At 38.9% G+C, this 25,611-nt stretch overlaps 1 protein-coding gene across 1 annotated transcript; it reads right to left on the reverse strand.

The window, feature by feature from the left end:
• Positions 1-245: 245 nt before the first annotated feature.
• Positions 246-25,611, reverse strand: ART3 (ADP-ribosyltransferase 3). Its single transcript, XM_025043840.1, has 9 exons — positions 25,543-25,611; positions 21,001-21,718; positions 10,991-11,023; positions 10,033-10,053; positions 9,035-9,082; positions 7,652-7,684; positions 7,037-7,069; positions 3,818-3,850; positions 246-2,363 (listed from the first exon to the last, which is right to left on the reverse strand). Exons 1-9 carry the CDS (start codon positions 25,609-25,611, stop codon positions 2,221-2,223), a joined length of 1,131 nt encoding a protein of 376 aa, XP_024899608.1. The 3' UTR covers positions 246-2,220.

Here is a 25,611-nt window from a genome sequence, read left to right on the forward strand (position 1 = left end):
ACTTGGCTGTTGGAGATTTGTACTTTAGAATATAAATGTGTATCAGTTTTTATATTTGTGAAATTCATCTGTGGGAGGAGTAAAAATCCAAGAGTATTTAATGATTAATGTGGTTTTCTTTTCATTCTATAAAGATTTGAAAATATATTTTTATATTATTTTACTTATTTGGAATTTACCGAACACATCTAAGCAATTAGGACATAACAAAATTACATTTTATCATTTTTACAACTTTTTGTTTTTTAAACCTTATTTCTAAAAATAAAAAATTCATTTTAATTACTTTTATATAATTCTGTCTGCTTCATTTGGTTCTGGGAGAATGACCATGTCTACACAAGTATTAAATTATAATCACAATTTAAGAATTTTAATCTTTCCTTGTTTTAAGTCTGATTTTTCCCTCCTGAGGAAACTATCAATGCTGATAATATTTGACGTGGGAAATAAACGTACTTCAGGTATCATCTAGGATAAAGAATTCTCTAATACGTCATTAGTATCTAAAAATACAAGAAAATCTGAATTAGACATCATAATGTGACATAGTCATTCACAACCAGATAATTTTAAACAATTGTTCTGACTGCAGATTGCATACCCAGGCTGCATTATGTTGGTTCCTCTTAGAAATGCTTTAAACTTTTCATTTCTGTGTGATGCATTGGCATGAATCTTGCCACTGTGCTAATTATGAGGACAGTGAAGAATGTGCTGCACTGTATATACAGAGGCCATCCTCAGATCCCACTAAAGAATTTCTGTCCAGCTGCAGACTAGGTAGTTGTGTAGAAGACTGGGATCTTTAAAACCGATGATTTCCAGATTGCTGCTAGAAGTTTGCAGCCACTTTTGCCAAGTTTATAGCATGCAAACTTATTACTACTACTCTAATACCACCCTCTTTCATCACACTTTCCTACTCATTAGCAATTCCGACAGTGTTGGAAGACAAATTCTTTTTCTTCTTAGACCAGAAGATAGACACTCCCATCCTCATCCTCAGAGCCGACTTTGGAGGGAGTTTCTGTCCCCCTGTGCACCCTCTTATGGTAGGAAAAGTTGCTGATCTGATGAGCATTGTTCCTCACTGAGCTACACTCCCTAGTGGATGGATCACTCTCATGCATGCCATTTTCACTTCTCTAGCTTTTCATTTTCTGTGTTCTGATATTGTTAGGCCCCTAATTTCACAAGATAAATACCCTTACATAGGGCCAAAGGTCTGCCTTTTAAAGACAGACCCAGTGGGCCGCCTCGGTTTCAATCCCGCTGGTGACTTAACCGCATGTGTAAGGCAGGCCTGTGGTCCTTAATGTAGCTGGTCAGATAACAATTTGATCTGTACTAAAGGTATGTTCCAAGCAAGCGGTAACCAGGTTCTAGGTCTGGGCGAGGAAGAGGAGACAAGGTCCACTTTGGCCTCAGCACTAAGTTGTGTTCTCCAGCACAATTTACAGAAGTTCTGTGTTTAGTCTTCAACTGGCTAACGGTTCTTGTAGATAGTCCACTCAAAATTCTGAACGTGGAGAGAGGTAAATGGTGGAGTGAAAGCACACTGAACCCCCCTAACACCTAGTTTGGATTTTATGCAGTTTTATGTAATATCTTTGAAATGGTCTTAAATCCTTTTTGAAACACTGGCGAAATATAAACAACTGTCAGTTACCAAAGCCCCATATCCAAGTCTCCATTCAACTACCACAGTACCTTGGGGAAAATGGTCCTATACTGTATAACTTCATTTTCCCTTACTTATATAGCATACATATAGAGTACTGTCTACTTTTCTGGGTTAACATGAGATTCAAGTTAGAGACTGTATGTGAAACTGTTACGTTTATAGAAATAATGTTCATATATTGAGGGGTGATACTATTTGAAGTCAAAGTCTAATCCTTCAAAGATGAGTATCTTTAAAATGCTAATTCAAGAATTCATATTTTAATATCTGGCAATTCTACTGACATCTAATAATCTTAAAGTCTTTTATTGAATTCAATCAGAAGTATACAGGTTTTCTGCAGTCATAAGGTTTATATACAAATAAGTGAAAATGATTCTATGACATCTGGTCCAACTTTCTGAATTTGCAAAGTGAACAACATATGCGGTTCTTATTTTATTAACTGACTTTGGCCAATAAGTGACAAATACATCATTCCTTTTGATGATTTCCTATGGAATCCCTGTAGTGTATTTCAAGTAATAAATGTATCAGACTACAGAGCAACAAAGATATAAGACAGAAGCACTGATTAAAATGATGAATGTCCCAAACGATGGAAGGAGCATTTTGCCAGAAGATTCAGAGGGACGGACTTTGGGACCTGGAACTGGACCTGGAACTGGACCTGGAGCTGGACCTGGAGCTGTTAATGAAAACACATAATCATTGATATGTGTCTTTTTACTACCAAGTTCATCTATCTATATAATATATTCCAAATATGTAAACAAACATTCAAGTTGAGTTAGAAACTTAAGTACTTCTAACCAAGAACAATTTTCAAATAAATATCGTTTATTACAGATTTCACGCTATATGTTCACATAGATCATTAGGCTGTGCTGATCTAAGTTTTATCTAGGATTCCACAGGCTTTTTAATATCTATGTAGACAAAATAATTTTTTGTTGTTCAAGTTCTCTAGAATTCTCAGCAATTTTCTATTTCTATTTTTTGTATATATAGGCAAGGTAAAGTTTAATCCTATCTTTTCTATTTCAAGTATATTTCATGTGCATACTCTCATAGCTACCAATATACAACTGTATATTGCTGTAGTTTTAAACACTAAGCCCTAAAAGCTCATAAAAATTTTCATTTTTTACCCCATACATAAAACACTGCTCTGGAGAAAACTGCTTCCCTTTCATCTGAACTAATGGAAAGGAACAGTGGGGTCCATCTCAGGATGATCTGATTCACACTACCCTTAACTCAGACACCGGACTTCCGCTGTTCTGCTTAGACTGTACAAGGGAGGACTGACTGGAAGTATCCAAATGAGATCACCGCTTGGATTTCATAAGTGAGGCCAAGAGAAATCACCAGTAAATTTTATAAAAGCCTTCAACTCATTTGTCGATTTACTTGTTATAATTATAAACATGCAGTTATATGTGTACAGATGGGGAAATGCTTTAGTTTGTTACTATTAGAGCAGTGGTTTTTAAGGGGGCAGTACTGCCCACTAAAAGGCAGTTAGAAGTTTGTCGGTATTCTTCGACTGTCACCACAGTGGAAGGGGTGGAAGTAGAGGGCTAGTTTTGCACCATGAAAAATCAACCCACTTCCACACAAATTTCAAATGCACTGCTAGACACATACATAATTTCACAGCTCAAACCAGAACTTAAATCAGTTTTATATATATAAAAATAAGTTTTTTGGATAGTTTCAATAAACATTAGCTTCTACCTAGGGCCCCCTGTGTAATTTTGTTATAAATTATAGTTAGGACATTATATTGACTGTTTAAATGGGTGCAGGTAGGTCTTATCTATGAATTTTGTTTCAGAATAGTATCAGAGCTTTATAAAATATGTTATAAAAAGGGAGAACTGGGTTGACAAGGTTGAGAATAACTGCTCTAAACAGTACAGTCTCTACACAGTTCAAAATAACTGCTCAAGAAACAGTCCAGTTCTCCCACCATATACACACACACGAATATTTGGATATGACATTATATTCTGTTAGGATGCCTTACATTTTTGAAACTTTGTTCCTTTTATTAAGAAAAAATAAAATTTATTTTCTACATTGCAGATCAAACATTTTATAGACTAAGGAAATGAGATTTCTTACTAGGATTGTTGATTTCTTCTTGACTTTCATATTCTAAAATATAAACAGATTTGGGGTTAATTGCATTATACACTTATTTATACAGAAGAGAAAAATCTGATTAAATGATAAGCAAACCTAGTTATTTCTGGGAGTGGGCCTGAGGAGCAGGTTATTAGGTTTAGAGGTATGTGTGCGGTTACAGGGAGGGTTCAATTTTTACTCATTTGCACTCTTTGAATTTTTTTTTTTTTACCATGTATGTTTCCACTGAAAGAATGATTAAAATTTTAATTACAAAAGTACTTTCTTTAGATTTAGATTCCTAAGTACAACATTAATACCTACCATTTGAGTGCTTACTATGTGTCACACATTGTGCAAATGCTTTATGTATATGTCACCTTTATTTCTTACAGTCCTAGAAGGTAGGTATAGTTATCCATATTATACATATGTTCCTCAAAATGTATCAGAGGTAGTCAGTGGTAGCAATGTCTGATTTCAAAGTCTCTGCTCCTGATTATATTATGTTACACTCCTCCAAGTTGTGTGCCTAGCATTGAAATATTAATATTGCCATATTTTGATGATATTGAAGGCAAATGCCAATTATAGGAGCCCAGGATAGAGGTGTGTCTTTTAAAACTAAATCTAGATGAAAGACAAGTCTCATGTGACAGAAAGTGAACAAAACTTGAAAAGTCTGAGTCCTGGTTCTCCTTCTAGCACTTTACAGGTTCCTTAACCTTGCTATGTTCTATTCCATGTCCTCATCTCTGAAGTGGCAAAAACAGTATCTTGGATTAAATGAGATCCAGCATAAATGTTTTGACCAAAACAACAACAACAACAACAACAACAACAACAACAACAACGTGCACTTATACATAGCTTTCTAGGAGAGGCACAATACAAAAGAGTCCCAGCAAAACCTAGTAGCCTATTTGTTGGAGGACATGGGGACTGCAGTGAGAAGCGTGGAACGGTTGGTCCTATGCTGTACCACACCTCTTTGACAATGCTATTCCTGTGACTACAGATCCTCTCACCAGCCAGCTCACCTGGGGAAGCCTCCTGCCCCATTCTGGAATAGACAGGTACAGCTGGAAGCCAACCGTTCCAGTTTCAGATCAAGCACCTTTTTCTCTGCTTGGCCCTGAGAGCCATAAGAGCAGACTGGGATGTCAGAAGCTATATAGCCAAGGTGTCCTCCCCAGAGCCCTGAACACTGGGCTAACTGAATGATTGTGGTAAAGGACTCAGAACTCCATGGTGCCTCCACTCCCAATAAAAAAAAATGTATTATTAGGTTTTTCATCTGGTTGTATCACTTTTATTCCTAAATGAGAAAAGAGTTCCAGATGATTAAATAAAGACAGCTACCATATACTGCTATTTTAAACTATTCATGTCCCGGTATTTTATCTTAAGAGGTTAATCAGTCTTGCAAGACAGACGTTTTCTTCATTTTACAGATGTGGAAGGAGAGGTCCAGAAAAGTGAAGTAACTTATGCAAAGTCACCCAGAGGAAAATGGCAGAGGAGATACTTTAGGAAGCTGAGTCTCGCTATCTTCAATCCCCAAACCCTGCTCAGCAGCTGCCTTTCAGACAACCAGTACGCTTACTAAAGTGCCTCTGACAGTACCATGCAAACTCGGGTCCAGAGAGCTAAAGCTGTACGCACACAGGGTGTCGCATAGGTGTCATCAGAGGTTCACTTCCAGGTTGTGGCCAAATCCAACAGTGCAAACCTGGTGAACATATAGAGCTGCTGAGCCCTCTCTCGGGGCCTATATCTGGGCTTTAGGTAGTTAGCTATGAACATGTGTTTCTGTGCACAGACGGAATTTCCACAGATGTAACGAAGGACAAAGCTGAGCACTGTATGCATGGATATAATTTAGTGAATGCCAAAAATCTAATTTCTTTAACGGATCATCATTCTATGATGACAAACCTATCAAAAATTATTTTCAAAACACTACATGAACTCAGGAGAAGGAGTTTAAGCACTGGATACGGGCTTGCACCCTGAAGTTTTATGTTTTTACAGTCTTTACAGATATTCCCATAAGGTAAACATGACAAGGGTTAGCCACGTTTGATGACAATTCTGAGGCATAGAGAAGTGTTACTACTGTCCACAGCTCTCTGGTAAAATATTATGTCCACTTTTAAAAAAAATTGTTTCAGGAAAAAATTAAGTTTGAGAGTCTTTCTTAGTTTTTCCTGCCCTTCTAAGGAACTTAGCAGGAGTCACTGTTCAGTTTCCCTGGCCATAGAACTTAAGGCCCCTCAATGGCCTTGCCTTCCAATTAAAGCTTCACACTTTATAAATACCCATATCACAGCTATATCTTAAAGGTGGGGTCAATCTGCCATGGTGAATACACTGGAAAAACACATGATGAACCGCAAATCTTAAGGAAGGAGTACTTGGTCATATGTTAAGAGACCTGGGTCCTTCACTTACTTATGTGATTTTGTGCAAAGTACTTGGGCTCCTCTGTATACTTAATGGTGACAGTTATGTCTATGTTCCCCACCCCAAATTGGCAGCTTCCTCTCTGGCATGCCTACCACTGCTTACCAGATAATGGAAAAAGATTCTGGAATTTTCATTCCTAAAAGAGAAGTTTTCAGTGACTTGCAGTTTGCTCCAGTGAGTACAATTTCCAAACTCTTGTCTGATGAGCTCAAGTGACACAAGCGCCAAAGGTCCCTCTACCGTTGTAGTTTCTGGCTTTTCGTTTAAAAGTTGCACAGTGATGGTTACATGAACCATCACTGCAAAAACACACCAAGCTTAGAGGAGCCTTCTGACATGGCACCTTCAAATCAGTCTCTACGTAGAGCCAGGAGAATACTACGTTTTGTTACCTTGAGACCCTAGAGGCTGAGATGGTAGCCAAAGCTAACGGCTTTCATATGAAGTTAAAGTTTCTATTGAGTAACTTTAGCTACAGAACCTGGCAGGTGCTGGACTGCACGTACCCAGGTCCCAGCAGCTCTGCCTACAGCCATGTCCCCGCAGAGCCAACTTTCTTGCTCCAGGAACAAAAGCAAAGGCACTCCTCTACTCTCTTTCCCAGCTAAAGCTTGTAGAACGATTGGCAGGCAGCTGTAAGGGAAATATTAATGAATAACCAGTCTCATGACAATATTCTCTTTAATGCCAGGGGAGTCCTTCTCTCCTCATATTTGAGCCCAGAGAGTGAAAAGAAAGCTGTCTTACCAGGTATCTGGATCGGTTCATGGCTCTTCGTAACTATAGACAAATGAGTACTGGTCAGTGTTAATGCTCCCTTTGTCTACACTCCCCAACCCCCCACCCCCACGCCAATCTCTGACGCTTAAAAAAGGGAAAGAAAACAGTAACAACAAAAACACATTTCAATGGTTCTTCATTCTCTACCTGGACAAAACCCAACTCCTTAGCCAGCCTATGTGTCTCCAACCTTATCTTCATAAGGCAGTCCTAGCCCATCGGCTTTTAAATAGAACAGTACTGGGTGTGAGACTCTGCCTGGTTTAGTTCTATTGTCATTATAGTTATAAGCTTTATGATTAGGCAGCCTTCTTAACCCCTCTGACCTTCAATTCCTTATTTATGCCAAAGCCATCTTTACTTTGCAGGTCTGTAGTAAATGATGATTAAAAGAGCTACATCATGAAAGTGCTTAGTATACTGCATAAAAGATGATAAGCAGTCAATAAATGGAGTCCCTCTGTTCTGGCTTAACTCATTCCTCAAACTCCACGTCCGGTAATATCCTTAGTCCTAGGACTCCTCATGCCTCCTCCTAACCTTGTAGCTGGTCTCAGAGAGTAAAGTAAAAAGATCACTTACCAGGTAAGACAGTGGACTCCTGGCTTTTCATTCCTAAAGATGAGAATAGGAACTATTTAGTAAAAAATGCAATTGGCTTAAAAATTAATTTAATCTTATATTTATATGGCTATTTAGAGTGGAAAGCTCTAAAAATGTTGAGAAATGGCAGAGGACAGAGTAACGGAGAAAACTCTATAATTTAAGGTATGCAGCATAATGATTTAACTTATGTATATTGTGTAATGATTACCACAATAAGTTTAGTTAGCATCCATCATCTCATATAGATACAAAAAAACAGAAAGAAAACAATGTTTTCTTCCTTGTGATGAGACCTTTTAGGATCTACTCTCTCAGCAACTTTCAAACACACCATACAGCAGTGGTGACCATAGCCATCATGCTGTTCATTCCACCCCAGGACTTATTTATCTTATAACGGGAGGTTTGAACCTTTTTACACTTTTTAATGAAGTTGATATTATTCTCTATATGATGTTTTATTTCGTATTTTTATTTGCCACTGTATGTAAGTACTTTCTCATATCTTTATTTTTCAAAAATGATTTTTTAGTGTTTCATAATATGAATATAATTTGTTTAAATAATATCTAACTGTTGGACACTAAGGTTCTTATAAATTTTTGGCTACCTTAACACTGTGTAAACATTTTTGTACACATTTTATACATAAAGCTTTATGATTATTTCCTTAGAACGAATATTTAAAAATGTTATAACTGGGTTAAAAGGTATGAACATTTTCAAAGCTAGTAATACATACTATCAAAGTGTCTTCCAGAAAAGTTCCAATTTATGATCTTACCAGTAATTTATGAGTGTTCCTGTCCCAGTACCCTTGAGGACATTTGAATAATGTCATTTTTAAACAACAAAAACAAAGACAAAAACTTGGGAATGAGCTGTACTTAGGAGCATATTCGATAATCTAAAAGATATGGCTAAAGGCATTTGTTAGATTGCTGGAAGCAGAATATACAAAATCATTTTAATTTAGGAAAAACTAATGCCATTTTTAACTGCCCCTTCCCAACACCCTATGTCACAAGAGTTTGTGGAATAATCAATTACACTCTCCTCTATCTATGCAACAACTAGCATAAAGCAGAAAATAATATGTTCTCTAGAGCTGGTTCCTCATGTCATGTCTCTTAACTGCTCCACTGGGATGACCTAAGGATTGTCAGGAGACACAGGGAGCTGCTGTGTCATCTTTATGAAGAAGTCCATCTGAGGGTCTCTGATACATGAAACTAGTAAGCTAAAGTGAGTTGCTATTCCTCTTCCCAACATTCCTTACTAAGCCATGCCCACCTGCTCCCACCCCTAAGGGAGCTGTCTTGCAAATGTAAGCGCCCAGAGTTTATGAAAATGTCTTACCAGGGTCTTCGAGCTTCTGGTTTTTATCACCTATGTTATAAAAAGAAACTTTCTAGTTTTAATGATATAACAAAATCACTGAGAGTTACTATAGTTACAGCAAAATTATTTTCAGGTAATATGGCCATAAAGAACCACTTGGTATGTCCAGGAAATTAATACTGCTAAATTTAAGTGTCAGCCAGAATCTAAATACGCTTTGGCTAATTGGGCTGGAACCTTCCTCTGACCCTTCTACGAAAAAAAAACAATCACGTGTAGCAAGTCTCCCGGAGATTTCAATGAACTAGAAAAATGTGTGTTGTGAAAAGTTACTTGGGGTCCCTGAAAAGTGACCAGTTGAACTTGTGCGCAATGGACCAACAAGAGGTGTTGCTAAGCAAGTCCTCAGGGGCATGAAATGCTTCACATCAGGACAGGAAATATCTTCCAAACATCAAATAAAATGCATACTTAATGCAAGGCCAGATACCTTTCTCTCTTCAATAACAAAAACCTTACTGTAGCTACATGGGCCAAATATATAATAAGGAACTCAAATGCAAACAAGTGATTTAGGCCATATCACAATAAGTGGAAACTTAGGGAGAGAAAAAAGCATGTAATCACCTAGATATTTTAGTCAAATGGTACCAAACATTACCATATCTGAAAGGTATAAACGACTGACTTTTCTGTTTTCATCTGAATGGTGTCACACAGGCTAATCTCAATGACAATAGAGCCCTCAGACCTGTCAAGAACAACTAGCTCTTCAGGTCCCACCAACCTCATTCCCCAGAATGTTCAGATTTCCAGAGAGTGCATCCTCTCATGTACAGAGAGGCTAATTTCCCCAGAACAGATTCTTTCTTTTTTCCCCTCCATTGTATCTGCCCAGTTACTCCTTCATATCAGCAAAATACTCTTTCTTCAGCTATGAATTGAATTTGCTAAACAAAAACTACTAAACAGCTATGAAAGATTATTTTTTTAAATGAGAGCATACTTACCAGGGCTGGAGATGGGTTGAAAATATTCTGAAATACAAACATGTTTTCATTACATAGCACTATGCTCAGATGTCAACGTCATATTCAGTCTATTTTCAGACATTTGTTAATGATAAAAATTTGAGTTGGCTTACATTTAAGGTACGTATGAAACATGGTAAGAAGAGAAATATAAAAGCTTCAATCTCGAAAACAAATGGATGTGAATTCATTTCGATTACATGAAGAATAATTCATAGAAAAACTAGCTGGGAAGACAGCTAGAAATGGTCCCTTACTTTCAAACTTTTTAATAAGGAAATCTTCCAAACAATCCACCCAGAGCATGCATCAGCCCAAGGTATTTTCTGGCAACTCTGGTTCAACCTGTTGAGCCTAAATGATAATGCTATTCCTAAATACTCTTAGAATTCCTATTTACCTACCCAAATCTTTTCCATGATCCTCTAAGGATTATCTGTTGTCACAGCCACCCACTACCCCCCACCCCACCCCACCTCTGCCCCAGGAAGCTGAGACCACATAACCATGCAGCCACCCCGCCCCCACCAGGCTCCCACCTTGAGCTATATTCACTCTATTCCTTCATTAATCTCCCAAATGTTATTTCCTAAGATATCAAAACATACGGTTTTAAGTCTAGCTCTGTGCATAGGAATCATGTCAGGGCATTCAGGAGTCCTTAGGTTAGGGAGATTGCAGCACGGGTCTCTACGTGCCCAAGGCAAATGCAGTGTTTGAGAGAAGGGACACAGGCAAGGCTGAGGTGAGGGTGAGAGGAATGTAACCAGCAGTAGGTCCTGGGCCTTTTATCTGAAAAGGTAGTAGCTTTAGCACAACTCAGCCTTGAGGAAATGATGGCTGACAGTATGACAGTATGGTGGGGTAGTTCTGACCTATGCCTATGAGAAATAACACTGATAAAATTCCCATTCCAGAGATAATACTTTAAAGTATATCTTACCCATGTTCTCAACACAATTTGCAGTTTTTAGTCCTGAAACATAAAGATAGAGGTTTATTAGTTAGACACAATCTACCCTAGTAAAGATTTCAAACTTGTCTGTAGCTATTGGTAATTAATCTATCAGCTCTTAGCCTATCAGACCCATAATTTGGTGGGATGCAAACTGCAGAACAATTACATTTTTATATTCATATCACAGCTACCAAATAACAGTATGATCTTTGATAAAACATCTAACATTTCTGGAATTCAGCTTCCTTATCTGCATTTTCTACTGTACCTCAAATGACCTCAAAAGGCCCATCTAAAGCTAACACTTAATGATTCTATTCTATGATTAGTCTGTGAAAGTTAGGAGAAAATTTACCTGTCTATTCAATTAATCCTCTCTCCAGATACTAAATGTCCTCGAAAGCAAGCCTATCCCCTTACTATCACAATTATTCATTAGAGAAAAAGAATCTCAATCAGAACTTCAAGATCCTCAGATATATGAAGAAAGATCCTTCACATTCATACAGAAAAACAGAGTTGATCTGCCCTAGAACACTGATCTATATGTAAGGAGATCCACCATTTTCGAACAATTGGAATATGGCACCTAAAAGTATACCTTTATAAGGTTCTAGGCCCTTCTTGCTAGTGATGCCCTAGAAAAAATCATCAGTGGTGCGGTGATTCCCCTGAGAATTGATATAAAAGGGAACTGAATAGCCTGTCCAACTGTGGTTAAGGCAAGAAGGTCAGTGAGAGGGTTTAGATTTGGTGCCAGGATGAACCATGAGGGTTTCCGCAAATGCCACACAAAGGTCTAAATGTTTTATGGTCTCTTCTCCATGCCTGGCTAACTCACTGATCTAATCAAGTTCAGTTATCTGAGGATGAATCTCTCCATCCAAGATGGGGGAGTCCCTGAGAGGCCTGGTTTCACTATGAGAGATGTTCTCTTCTAAAATCTGCTCTCAAATCCTGCTTCATTTGTGGAGTTTGAACCAAGAATCCAGGTGACTTGGTCCAGTTTCTACTGATCCAAGAAATGGTACAGATCTGTCAGAATCTGGATGGTTAACCTCAGGTGTTTGGCTAGACTGGAAATTAAAATAAAAACAAAAACAAAAAACAGTTCTAGAGACAATTATAAAATGTCTCAGCAGGAGATGAGTGGATGCAAGCCTTACCCAGAGGGCTTAGTTGAGGGGAAGGTGAAGGTGAGGGGAGTTATGGATGAGAAAGCTACAGATACAATAGATTCAGCCTGGGGACTAGGCACTGGGGTGTTTTAAAAGACTTTATCTTTTGTCTGTAGCACAAATTAGAACATGTTTCTCAAAGTGTAGTCTTCCAGTCACATACTTCAGAATCACCTGGGTGCTTAGTAAAATTGCAAATTCTAGGACTCTAGCCAGGGCTATTGATACAGAATTTCTAGGAGTGATGCCTTGCAATCCCCGTTTTAAATAAGCACTCCAAGTGACTTTAATGCACAAAATTTTGAGAGCCCCTTCGGTAGTAGGCTCGTGTATATTATTGTAATTTTTGATAACTAATGTTTTAAAAAGTTAGAGGCATACAGCATGATGTTTTAATTTACATATATTGTGAAATGATTATTACAGAGTCAGCTAACACTTGAGGTCGGGTATCTTTTAACGTTTAACACAGATCCATTTAGTCAAGACTTCATTTCTCCGCCCTATTTGACTCTGGATTTAATTTTCCATTAGCATTGTAAGCAGCAGGAAAGTAATCAAACTATTTTGGGTTTCTAAAGAAGTAGCAGGGTTAAAAATGGTAAGAGACTGATTCAGAAATAAATGAGAGGAAGCACATATATAATACACAGGGAATAAAAAAGTGAATAGAACCACATATTTGACAGATGTAAAAAGACACAAGATTACTATGATTACCTTAATGCCAATAAATTTGAAATATAAGACAAATGGACAAATTTCTAGAAAAATATAACTTATCAAAAATAACTCAAGAATAAATAGAAAACTCAAATGGTAATATAAGTATTAGTTTAATTTTTTTTCCACACAGAAAATACCAGGATAATTTGGTTTTTACATAGCGATAAAGCAAAGGTAGCTGCACAGACGGAGATCTTCAAAGGTTCCCCCAAATATTCAGCAAGTGCTGATTAGCTTATATGTGTGAGGAAACTCCCTAAGGCCAGGAAAGAACCCACAGGATCAAGACACAATGGAAAACCTGATAAGCTGTCATTTTAGTAGAGAACTCTACAGTAAGAAGCCATAGAAGCCATCCAGACAATAATAAATAAAGCTCTCCCAAGAGTTCCCTATCTCCTCCATATCCCAAGAAATTACAGATGTCTGTGACCAAACTTATAGCTGACTGGACTTTCTGGCAACAAGACTACAGCAGTATTTCTTGGCCACTGGGCTTCTGGACACAAGGACTTCCCCCCTTTGCAGAGCTATCGCTAGCCTGTTACTAGGCCTAACTGAGACAAACCATCTCACTGAAATAAAAGTCATAATTCTCCAACCCAATATCTTATCGGGCAATGAGTTCTCTCTAAACTACATTCACATAGGTAGGACAAACTCCCAAAAGATCCACTGTTACATAAAAATTTTACCTCCAATTAAGGGCCAAACCTAGCTCCTAAACCCTTAGCCACTTTCACACTTACATTTATTAGACCTGCAGTTTCCAGCAGTTTCCAAACAATGGCAAGGTGTACCTGTATGCTACAGAACACTTACAGGGGTGTAAAGAGATGTTTTAACATTTCAAGACAAACACAGCCCTAGTTGATTCTGTCAGATACCACATGAATTACTAGCCTGAGGTAGAATGTAGTTTCCAAGTTATATCATGTTACATTCTGTTCCATCACATCATATATTTGCAAAGCTGGATTTTCAGGAATTGTTTCAATGAAAAGCACATGTTTGTGGAACAGGAAGTAAGGTGGTGTCTAATCTAATTCCAAGGTTTGAGAAGCTGTGCAGCGTCCAGTAGGCACATATGACCCATTAACAAATTATTGTGCTTAAGAACGAAATAATTGTTTGTTTGTTTTTGTTTTTAGTGTAGGGAGCATTAAAAATCTTGCTCCCTGGCATAAGTGGGCAGTTTGGCTCAAATAAACTCAAAAAAATTTTTTTAAATTTTTATGTCTATTATTTTTTCAAATGAGTATTAAGATGTCAGGACATAAACACTTACTGAGTTGTCTGACTACTTAATAAGTGAATCTTTGGGGGTATTTCTTTTAGCCTAGGAACACTGTGAAAAAAAATTATGACAACACTAAGGAAAAGACAAGCCTGAGTACCTCTCTACACCAGACATTACAAACGCCCTACCTACAACTTTATCCAAACTTCTGGATCAATGGGGGCCTCACCTACAAGACCTCATACCTGAAAAGACAGCACAGTTCTCTAATAAAACAGCCTGCCCTGAGGCTGGGCACATCCAATGGAATTCTGCATCCACCCATTGTAATGATGGGTGTCCAGTAGGTGATCCATTGCCTTGGATCCTATGCATGAGGAGCTGACCTTCAAATGATGATTCTGGCAAGGAGCAAACCGCCTTGGAACTGACTGAAACCTACCTTTATGTACACTCATGCACCAACACTAATGCCTGAATTGTATGATCAGGCCCCTGAAACACCCAGAACTGGATTACTAAGCCCACATGCAGTCCCTCTTTATGGAAAAAAAAAACAGTAAAAACAACTCATGAACTCTGTCTTATGTTACTTAAGTACATACTCATATGAAATGACTGCATCTGAAGAAAAGCATTTTTTAGAGAACGACGAAGCAAATCAAGCCTGTGTGACCATTGTCTCTACTACAGCTTCTGGCTCTATAAGCAAATCTACCACAGTAAGGAAATTATTTATAAAGGACTAGGACTTCAAATGAAAAATTCTACCAGCTTCTCCAATAAAGATCCCTACAGGGCTGTCCTCAGCTATTTTTAAGTTGCCCACAACCATGCCTTTACTGAATTCTCAAGCACCAAGGTTGGAGAATGAGGGGAATTGGAAGAAGAGTATATTCCTCGTCTTTTTGCAGGAGTGTGCTTGTTCTGACCTTAGTGGTAGGTGGATATTCACATATCTTTTACTTCAGTAAATATGTATTTCATATGACCTCAGCACACATACTGATCATATTGATCAGATCAAAAACACCAGTATATGAAACTGGATGCTGACTTTGCTCCCAGTAGTTCTGTGACTACTCTACTCTGCCTGCAGAGGGTCACATCATTACAGAAGAATAGACAATTTGGACCATTCCCAAGAGGAGGTAATGGGTTGGAATTACGGTAAGTGGCTTCTGACATGGCTCCCAATGCCCCTGCTTCCTGATATTCATGCCTTTGTCTGAGCCTCTCCTCTTGGGTGTGGACTGAACCTACTGACTTACTTCTAGCAAACACAATAAAGCAAGTGATGAGCTCTCACTTCCATAATTAGGCTGCAAAAGACTGTGACTTGCTGGCACCCCCTCTTGCTCTCTCGCTCACTCTGATGATGCCATGTTGTGAGATAGGCACGGAATGGAGAGGCCTCTGAGGCTAGGAACGAGGGAGGCCTCTGGCCCACAGCTCGTAAGGAACCGAGGCCTTAGTCAACGATGCACCCAGAACTGTATCCCACCAACACCAGGTGAGTGAGCTGGGAAGCAGATCTTCTCCAGTCAAGTCTTATGATGACTGTAGCCTTGTAAGAGACCTAGAGCCAAAAGACCCATCTATACTGTGCCCAGGTTCCTGACCCACAGCAACTGTGAGAAAATAAATATGGTTTTAAGCCTCTAAATTTTGGAGTAATTTCTTAAGTAGTTATGAATAACCAATACAGATGTGAGGGTCAGTTTTACATGTCAACTTGTCTGGGGTACAGTCCCCAGTTATTCAATCAAACACTACTAGTTGTTGCCTTGAAAGTGTGTGTAGATGTGATTAGCATTTATAATCAGTTAACGTGAAGTGAGGGGCCTGTTTCGATCAGTTGAAAGGCCTTAGATTAACCTCTGAGGCTTCTCAGAAGAAGAAACTGTCCATGGACAGCAGCTTCTTGACAGCCTGACCCATGGATTTCAGACTTGCCTTGTCAGCCCCACAATCACGTAAGCCAATTCCTTGCAGTTAAAGATAATATATATTTCCTACTGATGCTGCTTCTCTAGTTTAACCCTGACTGATAGAATAGGGATGAAGAAGTCTGACTGGTGACAGTCTGGAGAAGGCTGGTGGTAAAGAGCTCGCCCCTCTCCCTTCTCCTATAAATATGAATAAACAGTCTGAACAGCCTTCCAAATTATTCTAGGCACTGATTCATATGTGAATTTCTCCTGGTGATGGATATATCACATTCTGTCTGGCCTGTTCACACAGGATCTTCCTGATACGCCAACCTCAGACAACAGCGCAGAAACCTGAGTACTCCCAAAGAAGGCTAAGAAGGCTGTCAATCAGAACCAATGAAGGTACTTACAGTTAATGGGCTATTGAGGGCTAGGGGCAGATTTAAAAATAATATACCTAGAGAGTCCTATAGGTTCATCTTCCTTCTCCCTTTTGATGGCTTGGTAAAGAGCTGGCTCAACAGGTCTGAGTAAGCTCAACAAAGCAGACTAATACCAGCCACTGGAGTTCAGGGGCTTCTCCTTTCTAACAAGGTCACTTTTCCAGCCAGGGAAACTTGATATTCTCTGACTCCATGACTCTATTAATATGTAGGACTTATCTACACATATATAGCCTGCCCCCTCCCTACAGAAACGCTGTCCAACATGCTAGATGATCTATGCTCAGGCTGTTCAGTAAAATAATGAGAGTTCAGGGAATGCTGTGTGCTCTATTATTTCTCTGCTTATAAATTTTCTTCCAATAAACCTTGTATCTCACTGTAAGGTCCAGGGAATCCAAAAGCTATGGCTTCCTGTTAGGTATTAATAATTCGTCTACAGTCCTCTCCAAACCAGGTGAAATTTTCCAATGGGGTCATGTTTAGCTATTAAGCGATGTAGCCTAATTATACTTTTATCAACTTTTCTAGGAAAACAGTAAAGAAGAAGGTTAACTTACAGTAGTTTTCCCATGAGGAAGGAAAAAGGATTTTGTCACCATTTACTCACAGTTCACTCTCATAATCTTGGATTAGTATCTTTGCCCACTAGGAACTGTATTGTCTAATAGGACACTAGTATTCTCTCCACTTCCTAGCCAACTGAACTATTTTTTTAACTAGTTTTTGTAAGGCTCATAATACATTTTTATCTTGGAAATCATAAGCGAGTTCAAAACAATAACACGACTGTTAACACTAAATTTAGTACAGTATAACATGTTGTCTCTTTTAGGAATATTGTCTTTTTTCATGAAGAATTATAGTCAGTCACAAGGGAACAAGGTTCCAATTATATCCTCTTGGTTTGTGCTTTTTAAGTTCTTGTTATTACCCTTTATAGTGTTTCAAAAAGCTTAGCTTTAATAATCACTTTAGAGTTCTTGACCCTAGGTTCCCACTAGTTGTCTCTAGGTGGCAGCAGAGGACACTGGTTAGACTCCAGTCTGGAGTTAAACCAAGTGTAGTGGCCTGATTTTGGAGCTCTCCAAATAAATAGCACACCTGAGCCTCCACAAAGGTCTTGTGGCTGGTTTGAACATTAACCTCCAGTGGAGCCTCTGCCTGACGTTGTGGGTAGGCCCACAGAGGTGTGCCCAATCCCTTTCCCGTTCCTCCTTCCTCATGCGGGGCTCATAATGCACTTGCCCATACAGGTCTGAGCTTTGGCTCATTCTCCATCAACCCAATGGCTCCACCCCTTTTGTTCATCATAATCCCACTCACGAACATGGACTCTGGGCTTTGTTGCCCACCTCTGTCAACCAACCAAATCCCAGTGATCAATTTGACCTGCAGCTACTGCAGCCAGGGTTTCTGTATAACCAATACCTCCACAGAAGGCATTTGGCTGAATGCATTAGGAACAACAAAAGTGGTATCATTCTGTCAGCCTAGCTGCAACTGGGTTTCCAGCAGTGATGTGCTGGTAAAGTACAACAGGTTACGGGGTGCGGGATGGGGGTCTGGATATGTAGTGTTTGTTGATTTCCATGGCATAACTCATTCATGGCCAATTTCAAGCTACTTTGATGTATGAGGAATTGGGAAGAGATGCATGTCCACAGTCACCTCCCATAAGCTGGTATGAGCTGGCTCCAACTGGTTTGGGTTTTGGCCAGGTCCAATATATGGCTGGTGAGGGGGAAGCGCACTTTTCTCTCAACACAAATGTACTCACTCCAGTCTTCATCTGTCCCTCTAGGTGAACAGTTAGTGTCACTCGCTTGCAACTCAGAGCCAGCACTAGGATGCGGCAAATAAGGTGCCTAGAGTACAAACCTGACGGAGGCACTCACTCTTAGGATCGTGCAAATGAAGATGCTGCAAGTATATGACCCTGACACTGAGGGCTCCCTTAAATTCTGTGTCCTAGGCACCTCAATAGCTACACAGCTTCCACCATTAAATCCTAAGTGGATCAGCACTCCCATGCCTGAGGTCTCATCAGCACTTCACCACCTGTTCTTTTTTATCTCACAGTGCCTTGGTCACATCGAATCAAGGTCTGAAGGTCTATCCCACTTCTAAGGCCCTACTGCAATACTCACTCTACTTGACCAGCAATCATGGTTTTGGGTTCGGCTAGACAATCACACTCATAAGACCCCAAAAGGCCCTCACCTCACCAGCTTACTCAGTTTTGCAGAAGAACACAAGGCAGAGAACACAGCATACTGTTTAGCAATAGGACAGCATCAGGTATATCCCTTCAATTCAAGTCCTTGCAGCAGTCCAGGGCTGTCCTTTAGCCCCGCAAATGATGATTCACTTACAAGGAAACATGATTACACAGGTGGGTGCAGGAACCATCCTAGCTTAGTAGCCTCATGTCATATATCTATTTGTTGCAGAAGACAATATTTCTTATACCAGTCAATGAGTGTACTTCCAGGAATCAGCAAGAACATCTGGGTGTAGCACAACACATTCAGGAGTACCCAGTGCTATGGCTTCTTCCGAGTATAGTTCATTCACAAGCCTCCCAGCTCAGATTCACATCACCAATCAAGGGCATGTTTACCATTAAGCAGTTTAGCATTAGGCATTCCACCTTTGGTAGATTTCTGAGAAACGGTGCTAGAATAAGATCACCAGGAGGCCATTTTCATGAGAGGAAGGAGAAAAGGTTTTGTTAAGCCTTTACTCATATACACCGAGGCACAACATCATAAAATTTCAGAATGTTGGGAATAAAGAAAACATCTTAAAACCTCCCAGAGGGGGAAAAACATGTCTCATTCAAAGTTTTAGTAATTAGAATCGCTTTACCCTTTTCACAGCAGCACCAGAAACTAGAAGACTGTGGAGGAACATCTCCAAAATCCCAAAGAAAATAATTTCTGAAATAGAAATACAAATCTACACAAACTATTATTCGAGCCTAAAGGTAGATTTTTCAGACATGCAAAGTCTTAGAAAATTTGCCTCAATGTCCCTTTCTTTAGAAAACTTCCAGAGAACTCTCACCCCACCAAACAAAGGAGGAATTCAAGGAAGAGGAGGGGATCCAACACATAGAGGAGTCCTCACAGGGAGACGTCCTACACGTCTCAGAAGAGTAGTGAAAAGGGGTTTTAGGACACTCAACAGGCCCAAAGAGCATATCACAGAAGCTCTAAAGAGGTGAGGGTAAATTACTGATGGCATATAAAAAAGTAAGGAAACAAAAAAATTATACAACTAATAATCCTAGGGTAAAAGAGGTATTTAAAAAAGCCCCAGTCTTTACTATACTGGGAGAATGGAAAGGAGGAAATGCACGAATACTGAGGAGGGTGGTGGTTATCACATACTTTTACTTCACTGACCTAACAGCTATTTCTAATTCCTTTCTCCCTTGCCTCCCTATACCACAGAGGCTGGAAATGCTAACTACCCCCTTCCCAAGCTCTTCTTACATGTAGTCACGAATGACAAAGTGGCCACCCCAGTCAATGGTGTGCATCAGAAATCTACAAAGAGTCCTGGCAAAACTTTTACTTTCCTGATTAAACAGGCAGATTTGGCTGCCATTTCTTCTCCCCTTCTTTTTATCTTAAACATAGGTTTATGCCTACAGCTGCGACAATGACACTGAAAACACGAATCAACAAACCAACATACCAAGACTGGCAGAACAGAAAGAGCCTGGGTTACTGATATCATTGAGCCACTGTACCAACCTGGACAGCCTACCTCTAGACTTCTTGTGAAATGAGAGTGATCAGGCGGGTTTTCTGTTACAGCTGAATGCAATAAAGAATTCCTAATGCATGAGAGCTACTCATTCTCTAGAATGCGAAGTCATTAAATAATATCTAAAAGTTAAAAATCAAAAAATGACAAGCTGAAGCATGTGATTTATTTAGAAACATGGTATTAAGCACCTGAAAAAAAAAAAAGCTAAAAAAAATAAAATGGATGCCACTAAGGAGTGGCACCTGGTGATGGAGAGGGGTAGAAAGTGGAGGTTGCTATTTTTCAAGGTTAGCCTTATAGTAGTATTTTGGGCCAGGTATTACTTTGTTGTGGGGGGCTGTCCTATGCAGTGCTTAGCAGTGTCCTTGGCTTCTACCCATTAGATGCTAATGGTAACTAGGGATAGCTGTGACAACTAAAAATGTTTCCAGCCATTTCCAAATGACCCTGAGGGACAAAACTGCCCCTGGTTGAGAACCATTGCCTTATAATACTATTTTAACTTTCAATAATACTATAAATGTATCAATTTGATAAAATTAAATTTTGGAAAAAGAAATTAACAGCATGAAAGGAGCTAGACTAGAGACCACCAATGCCAAACACCTCTTGATGTCCTTCCTGACCTTTCCCTGGTCCTAAAAATCCCACTCCTTCCCTCCCAGACAAGCACAGACAGAGCAGGGACACTTACCTCCTAGAAATGCACACTCGTAATGGCTGCAGGTCTTGTTTGTGCTTTGAAGGATAAGGTTATTGCTAGTCCCATCCTGTGACACATGAAAAACCTCATTCAGAGGTATTAAAATAACTCTTTCACTTCCACTTTCTTTAACAAAAAATTTTTCAACGGCAACTCCAAAGCACGTGTGGATGGTTAACAGAACGTGTTGGTCACTTGCAGCTTGAGGTTTGGCTGAATATGCCAAGGTGAAATGGCCAAATCTGGCTTGATTTAGGCCTCCAAAGGTAAAGGAAGTGCCCTGGCTTGTGCTGTACACCACATTTTTGTAACTGTCCTCACAAGGTCTTCTCAGCAACTGCAGGGCTTTTGTCAGGTAAAAATGAAAAGCTTTAAACTGGAAGCCATAAATATAATCTTTTCGAGATTGGCCAGCCATCTTCACAGCTTCATTGAACAGGTGGTAAAAGGGAGTTTGCTCTTGAGCTTCAGAAATATATGCCGTCAGGGCTATTCCATGGTTATCCTTAAAACTCATAGGTAGAAAGATCTGAGGCTTCTCAGCTTCCCATTTGGCTTTTGCATTTTCCCACACAGCCTCTAAGGGCTGGTGGTTTGCTTTTTCTTCCTTGAGCAGTTGGGGAACATATTTGATTTCCATTCTGTCACTACATTTCTGGTATTCATCATCAAATGCATCATCTGCCATGTCTAACATTTCAGCCTTCACCTTCAAAGGAAAAGGACATCAATACCCTTGAACAAGATAGTTGGTATATATCATCTTCTCTCACATTACTGCCCCCATACTCTCATGCCCTGCCAAGAATCTCTCCCTTGCTTACAACCAGCTTTGGATATGTTTTTATTAGGAAGTATGTTCCATTGATATTGATAACTTTCTCAGCTCTGACCTATTTGTGTGAAAGAATAAATATCAGTGGTGAGATATGGATATGATTATGCCTATAACTCATTCATCTGAATCTTGTGGTGCAGAGAAAAGACCAATGAGTATGAAACTGAAGAAATGGGTGGCAGTCCTGGCTTTGAAAATATTCTTAGCCAGATTTCCCCAACCCCGCAAGACTGTCAAGTGAATCTGAAATCATGTGTGAAATACTATACATGATAAATACATAATGGCAAGTATTACCCCTTTTCCTTTAAGATCACACCCTCCATTGTCTACGTGGTTTGGGGAGGAGTGATTCTGCACCTTCGGCTCCAGTGATAAGTGATGAAACAAGCTTAAACACCAGAGCACTCTTTCTTCCTCTACAACCACAGGCTCTAAGGATAATATTGGCTTATGATAGTTATCCTTTTAGTTCCATGGAGCATCCTGTCTGCAAATAAAGCCAACACAGACAGGCCTGCAAAACCGAGAGGTGGAGAGAGAGATGAGGCCCTAATAACATTACTTAAGGCCCTGGATCTGGCTGTACCGGAAGACTGTATTTCACTTTAGTCAAAAGAATCAATAAATTCCCTATCTGCTTGAGCAAGTTTGCGTTGTTTCTGCTATATACAACTGAAAAAGTTCTAATGCATCTTTAAATGATATATATAAGATAAGATTAACACTAGTTTGGAGTCAGATAGACCTGGGTTCAAATTCTATGTCTGTTACTAACCAGGTATTAATCAGATATAAACGTTACTTGACATTTCTGAGCTTCAGTTTTTTCATCTAAAAATGAGGATAAAGTGAGTAAGTAATATTTTAATTGCAGGACTGTTGTGAGGATTAAATGATATAATGAATATATGCGAAGCCCTTGGCCCCATGCCTCACACAGATCAAGCCTTCAACAAACTGTAGTTATGTTTATTTCGTGATAGGAATATATATGTTATCCTGTAAGTTCCTCAGGGGCAGAATCGGCATTATATTTATCTTTTTGAAATCTAAGCATCTACATATTCAAGTGAATTAAATAAGAAACCTGTACTATGGCCTATTCATCAAGAAATAGGATGAGCATATCTATCCAGGGACACGATTTAAGAGTTTCTACAAATAAAAGAATAATGCCCTCCACATCATTCTCTCCATTATTCTTATACTACTTGTATGGTACACTGGTTGCATAAGCGGCAACTCCAGTTGGAGAATTTATAGACACAGAGAGATTGAATAACTTGTCTGGAATTGAGATGTGAACCCAGGCTATCTGGCTCCAGTCTGTCCTTCTTAACCAAAATGTTCTGCTTCCAAAGATGAAGACCACTGACATTTACACAGCACTTTTAAGAGTTTAATTTTGTCTTCATGACAACCCTTATGAAAAGTTGGGCAGACAACTCATAACACCATTATACAAATGAAGGAATTATGCTGGCATCAGAAACTGTCTTGATTACCAGCCACAGAACATTGTGCTGGGGAAGTCACTGAGACCCCTGTACTCCTGGGTCTGTAGGTCAGTTTCTTGAAGTGGAAATCTGAGCTACACGAGATCGAATCACTGCCATTGCCTGGCCAAGAAACGTACTTTCCTCTGCAGCACAGAATGTACCAGAGATGGTATCCTGGGTACTAATGGCTGATTTTTCTTCAAGACTTCAACATATTATAAGACATCATACCCTGAAACCACCACTTTCCATGTTCCTCATATCCTATCAGAGTTGATCCAATACATTCCTGTCTATTCTATGCTTCTAACCAGTCTCCACATGTCTAATTTTAGACATCAAGTCTTTCTGGCCCAAGGCCATGGTTGATTGTGTGTTCTGTACAGTGAGTGCCCTGAGCAGTGAAAAAGTTCACAAATGCCACTACCATTCAGGGACAACTGGATGGACCATAAGGCACCAGCATGAAAGGCTAGGGGAACACACTGATTATATTTTCTTCCTCTGATTTGTCCACTGAAACAAAAGCCAATACTGATGAAATTCAATTACTAAAAATTTATTACAAAAATATGGAAATGACCTAATTGTTCAAGAAAATAAATTGGTTAAATAAATTATAGAACATTCATAGAATACATTAAAATTATGTTGCAAAAGAATATTAAAAATGCAAATAAAAACTGCAGGGAGGTACTACTTCATACCCATTAGGGTGGCTATAATGATACGAAAATAAAAGAAAATAAGTGTGGCAAGATTGTAGAGACACTGAACCTTTATATGCTGCTGGTGGGAATGTAAAATGGTATAGCCACTGTAGAAAAGTTTGGCAGTTCTTTAAAATGTTAAACATAGAGTTACCATATGCTCCAGCAATTCTACTCCTAAGTATATATCCAAGAGAACTGAAAACCTATGTTCACACAAAAACTTATCCATGGAAGTTCATAGCAGCACCACTCATTCACAAGAGCCAAAAAATGGGAAAAACCCAAATGTCCATCAACTGATGAATGCATAAACAAAATGTGGTATAACCAACCACACAATGGAATATTACTCACATATAAAAAGAATAAAGTACAAATATATGCCACGACATGGATGAACCTTAAAAACGTTATGCTAAACTGAAAGAAGCCACATAAAGGACAAATATGCATGATTCCATTCAGATGAAATGTCCAGAATAGGTAAATCCATAGAGACAGAACGCAAATGGGGGTGGCCAGGGGATTCAGGGAAAGGGGAACTGGGACTGACCGCTAACAGCTACAGGGTGTCTTTCGGAGTGATGGGAACATTCTGTAATGAGACAGTGGTACAACTATGCACAACAAGTGAATATATGAAAACCACTGAATTTTACACTTTAAAATGGTGAATTCTTATATGTGACTTATACCTCAATAAAAAATCACATTGCAGTACAGGCAACAGGATATATAAAGATTTTATAGACAATGGATCAGAATACTGAATTTAAAAAAGGATAAAATGTTAAGAATTCAAGATGTTTTAAAGAAGGTACTTCATATCAATGGACAAATACTCAGTAGTGATGTGGCAGCTAACAATGTGGGGGGAAAATAAAGTGAGATACCTGGCTCATATTTTATATAAAAATATGTTAAGCATATTTAAAGATTCAACTGCAAAAAATAAAATCATAAAAGTTCTATGAGAAAAAAATACTAACTGTGAGAAAACTGTCATTATATAACTTTAATAGAAAACGTGTAACCAAACACTGCGGTGTCATTTTATTTGTAGAAAAATACATATTTTCAGAATATTTAATGATATAGAGAGACATCTATAGCACAGTATTAACTTAAAAAGAGAGTAAAAAATGTACTGTGTAAATCCATTTTTGTAAACACACACACTCACACAGAAAGAGAGAGAAAAGCCAAGAAGAATGCACACCAACAGACTGAGTCTTTCTCTCTGAGTAGAGACTGTAGATGATTTTTACTTTCATCGTTTTGCTTAAATTAATGTTTTCAATTTTCTACAGTTAACATACATCAAATGTGTAAAATGAAAAGATGAAAGCTACTTATAAAAAACTGATTTACTTATTCTATCTGCCCTTGCTTGCATTATCAACCCACGCAGATGCCTTGGGCAACATTATAACAAGAGTCCCTATCCCAATGACCACATGCTTCCCATTCCCAACATTACCTGGAAGATTTCCATAAGAATCATAGCTGACAGCAGCATGGTGACCATTTCAAAATGTCCTGTCTTCAT

This window comes from Pteropus alecto, unplaced genomic scaffold, assembly GCF_000325575.1.
Source record: "Pteropus alecto unplaced genomic scaffold, ASM32557v1 scaffold161, whole genome shotgun sequence".
NCBI lineage: Eukaryota > Metazoa > Chordata > Mammalia > Chiroptera > Pteropodidae > Pteropus > Pteropus alecto.

What these genes read in the sequence shown, in the direction of transcription:
- ART3 (XM_025043840.1), bottom strand. Translation starts at nt 25,611, where the DNA reads ATGAAGACAGGACATTTTGAAATGGTCACCATGCTGCTGTCAGCTATG. An exon ending in GGAGTCCACTGTCTTACCTG is followed by an intron (nt 7,070 to 7,651) that starts GTAAGTGATCTT and finishes ATTTGTCTATAG; the next exon opens with TTACGAAGAGCCATGAACCG. An exon ending in TGAACCGATCCAGATACCTG is followed by an intron (nt 3,851 to 7,036) that starts GTAAGACAGCTT and finishes TTTATATTTTAG; the next exon opens with AATATGAAAGTCAAGAAGAA.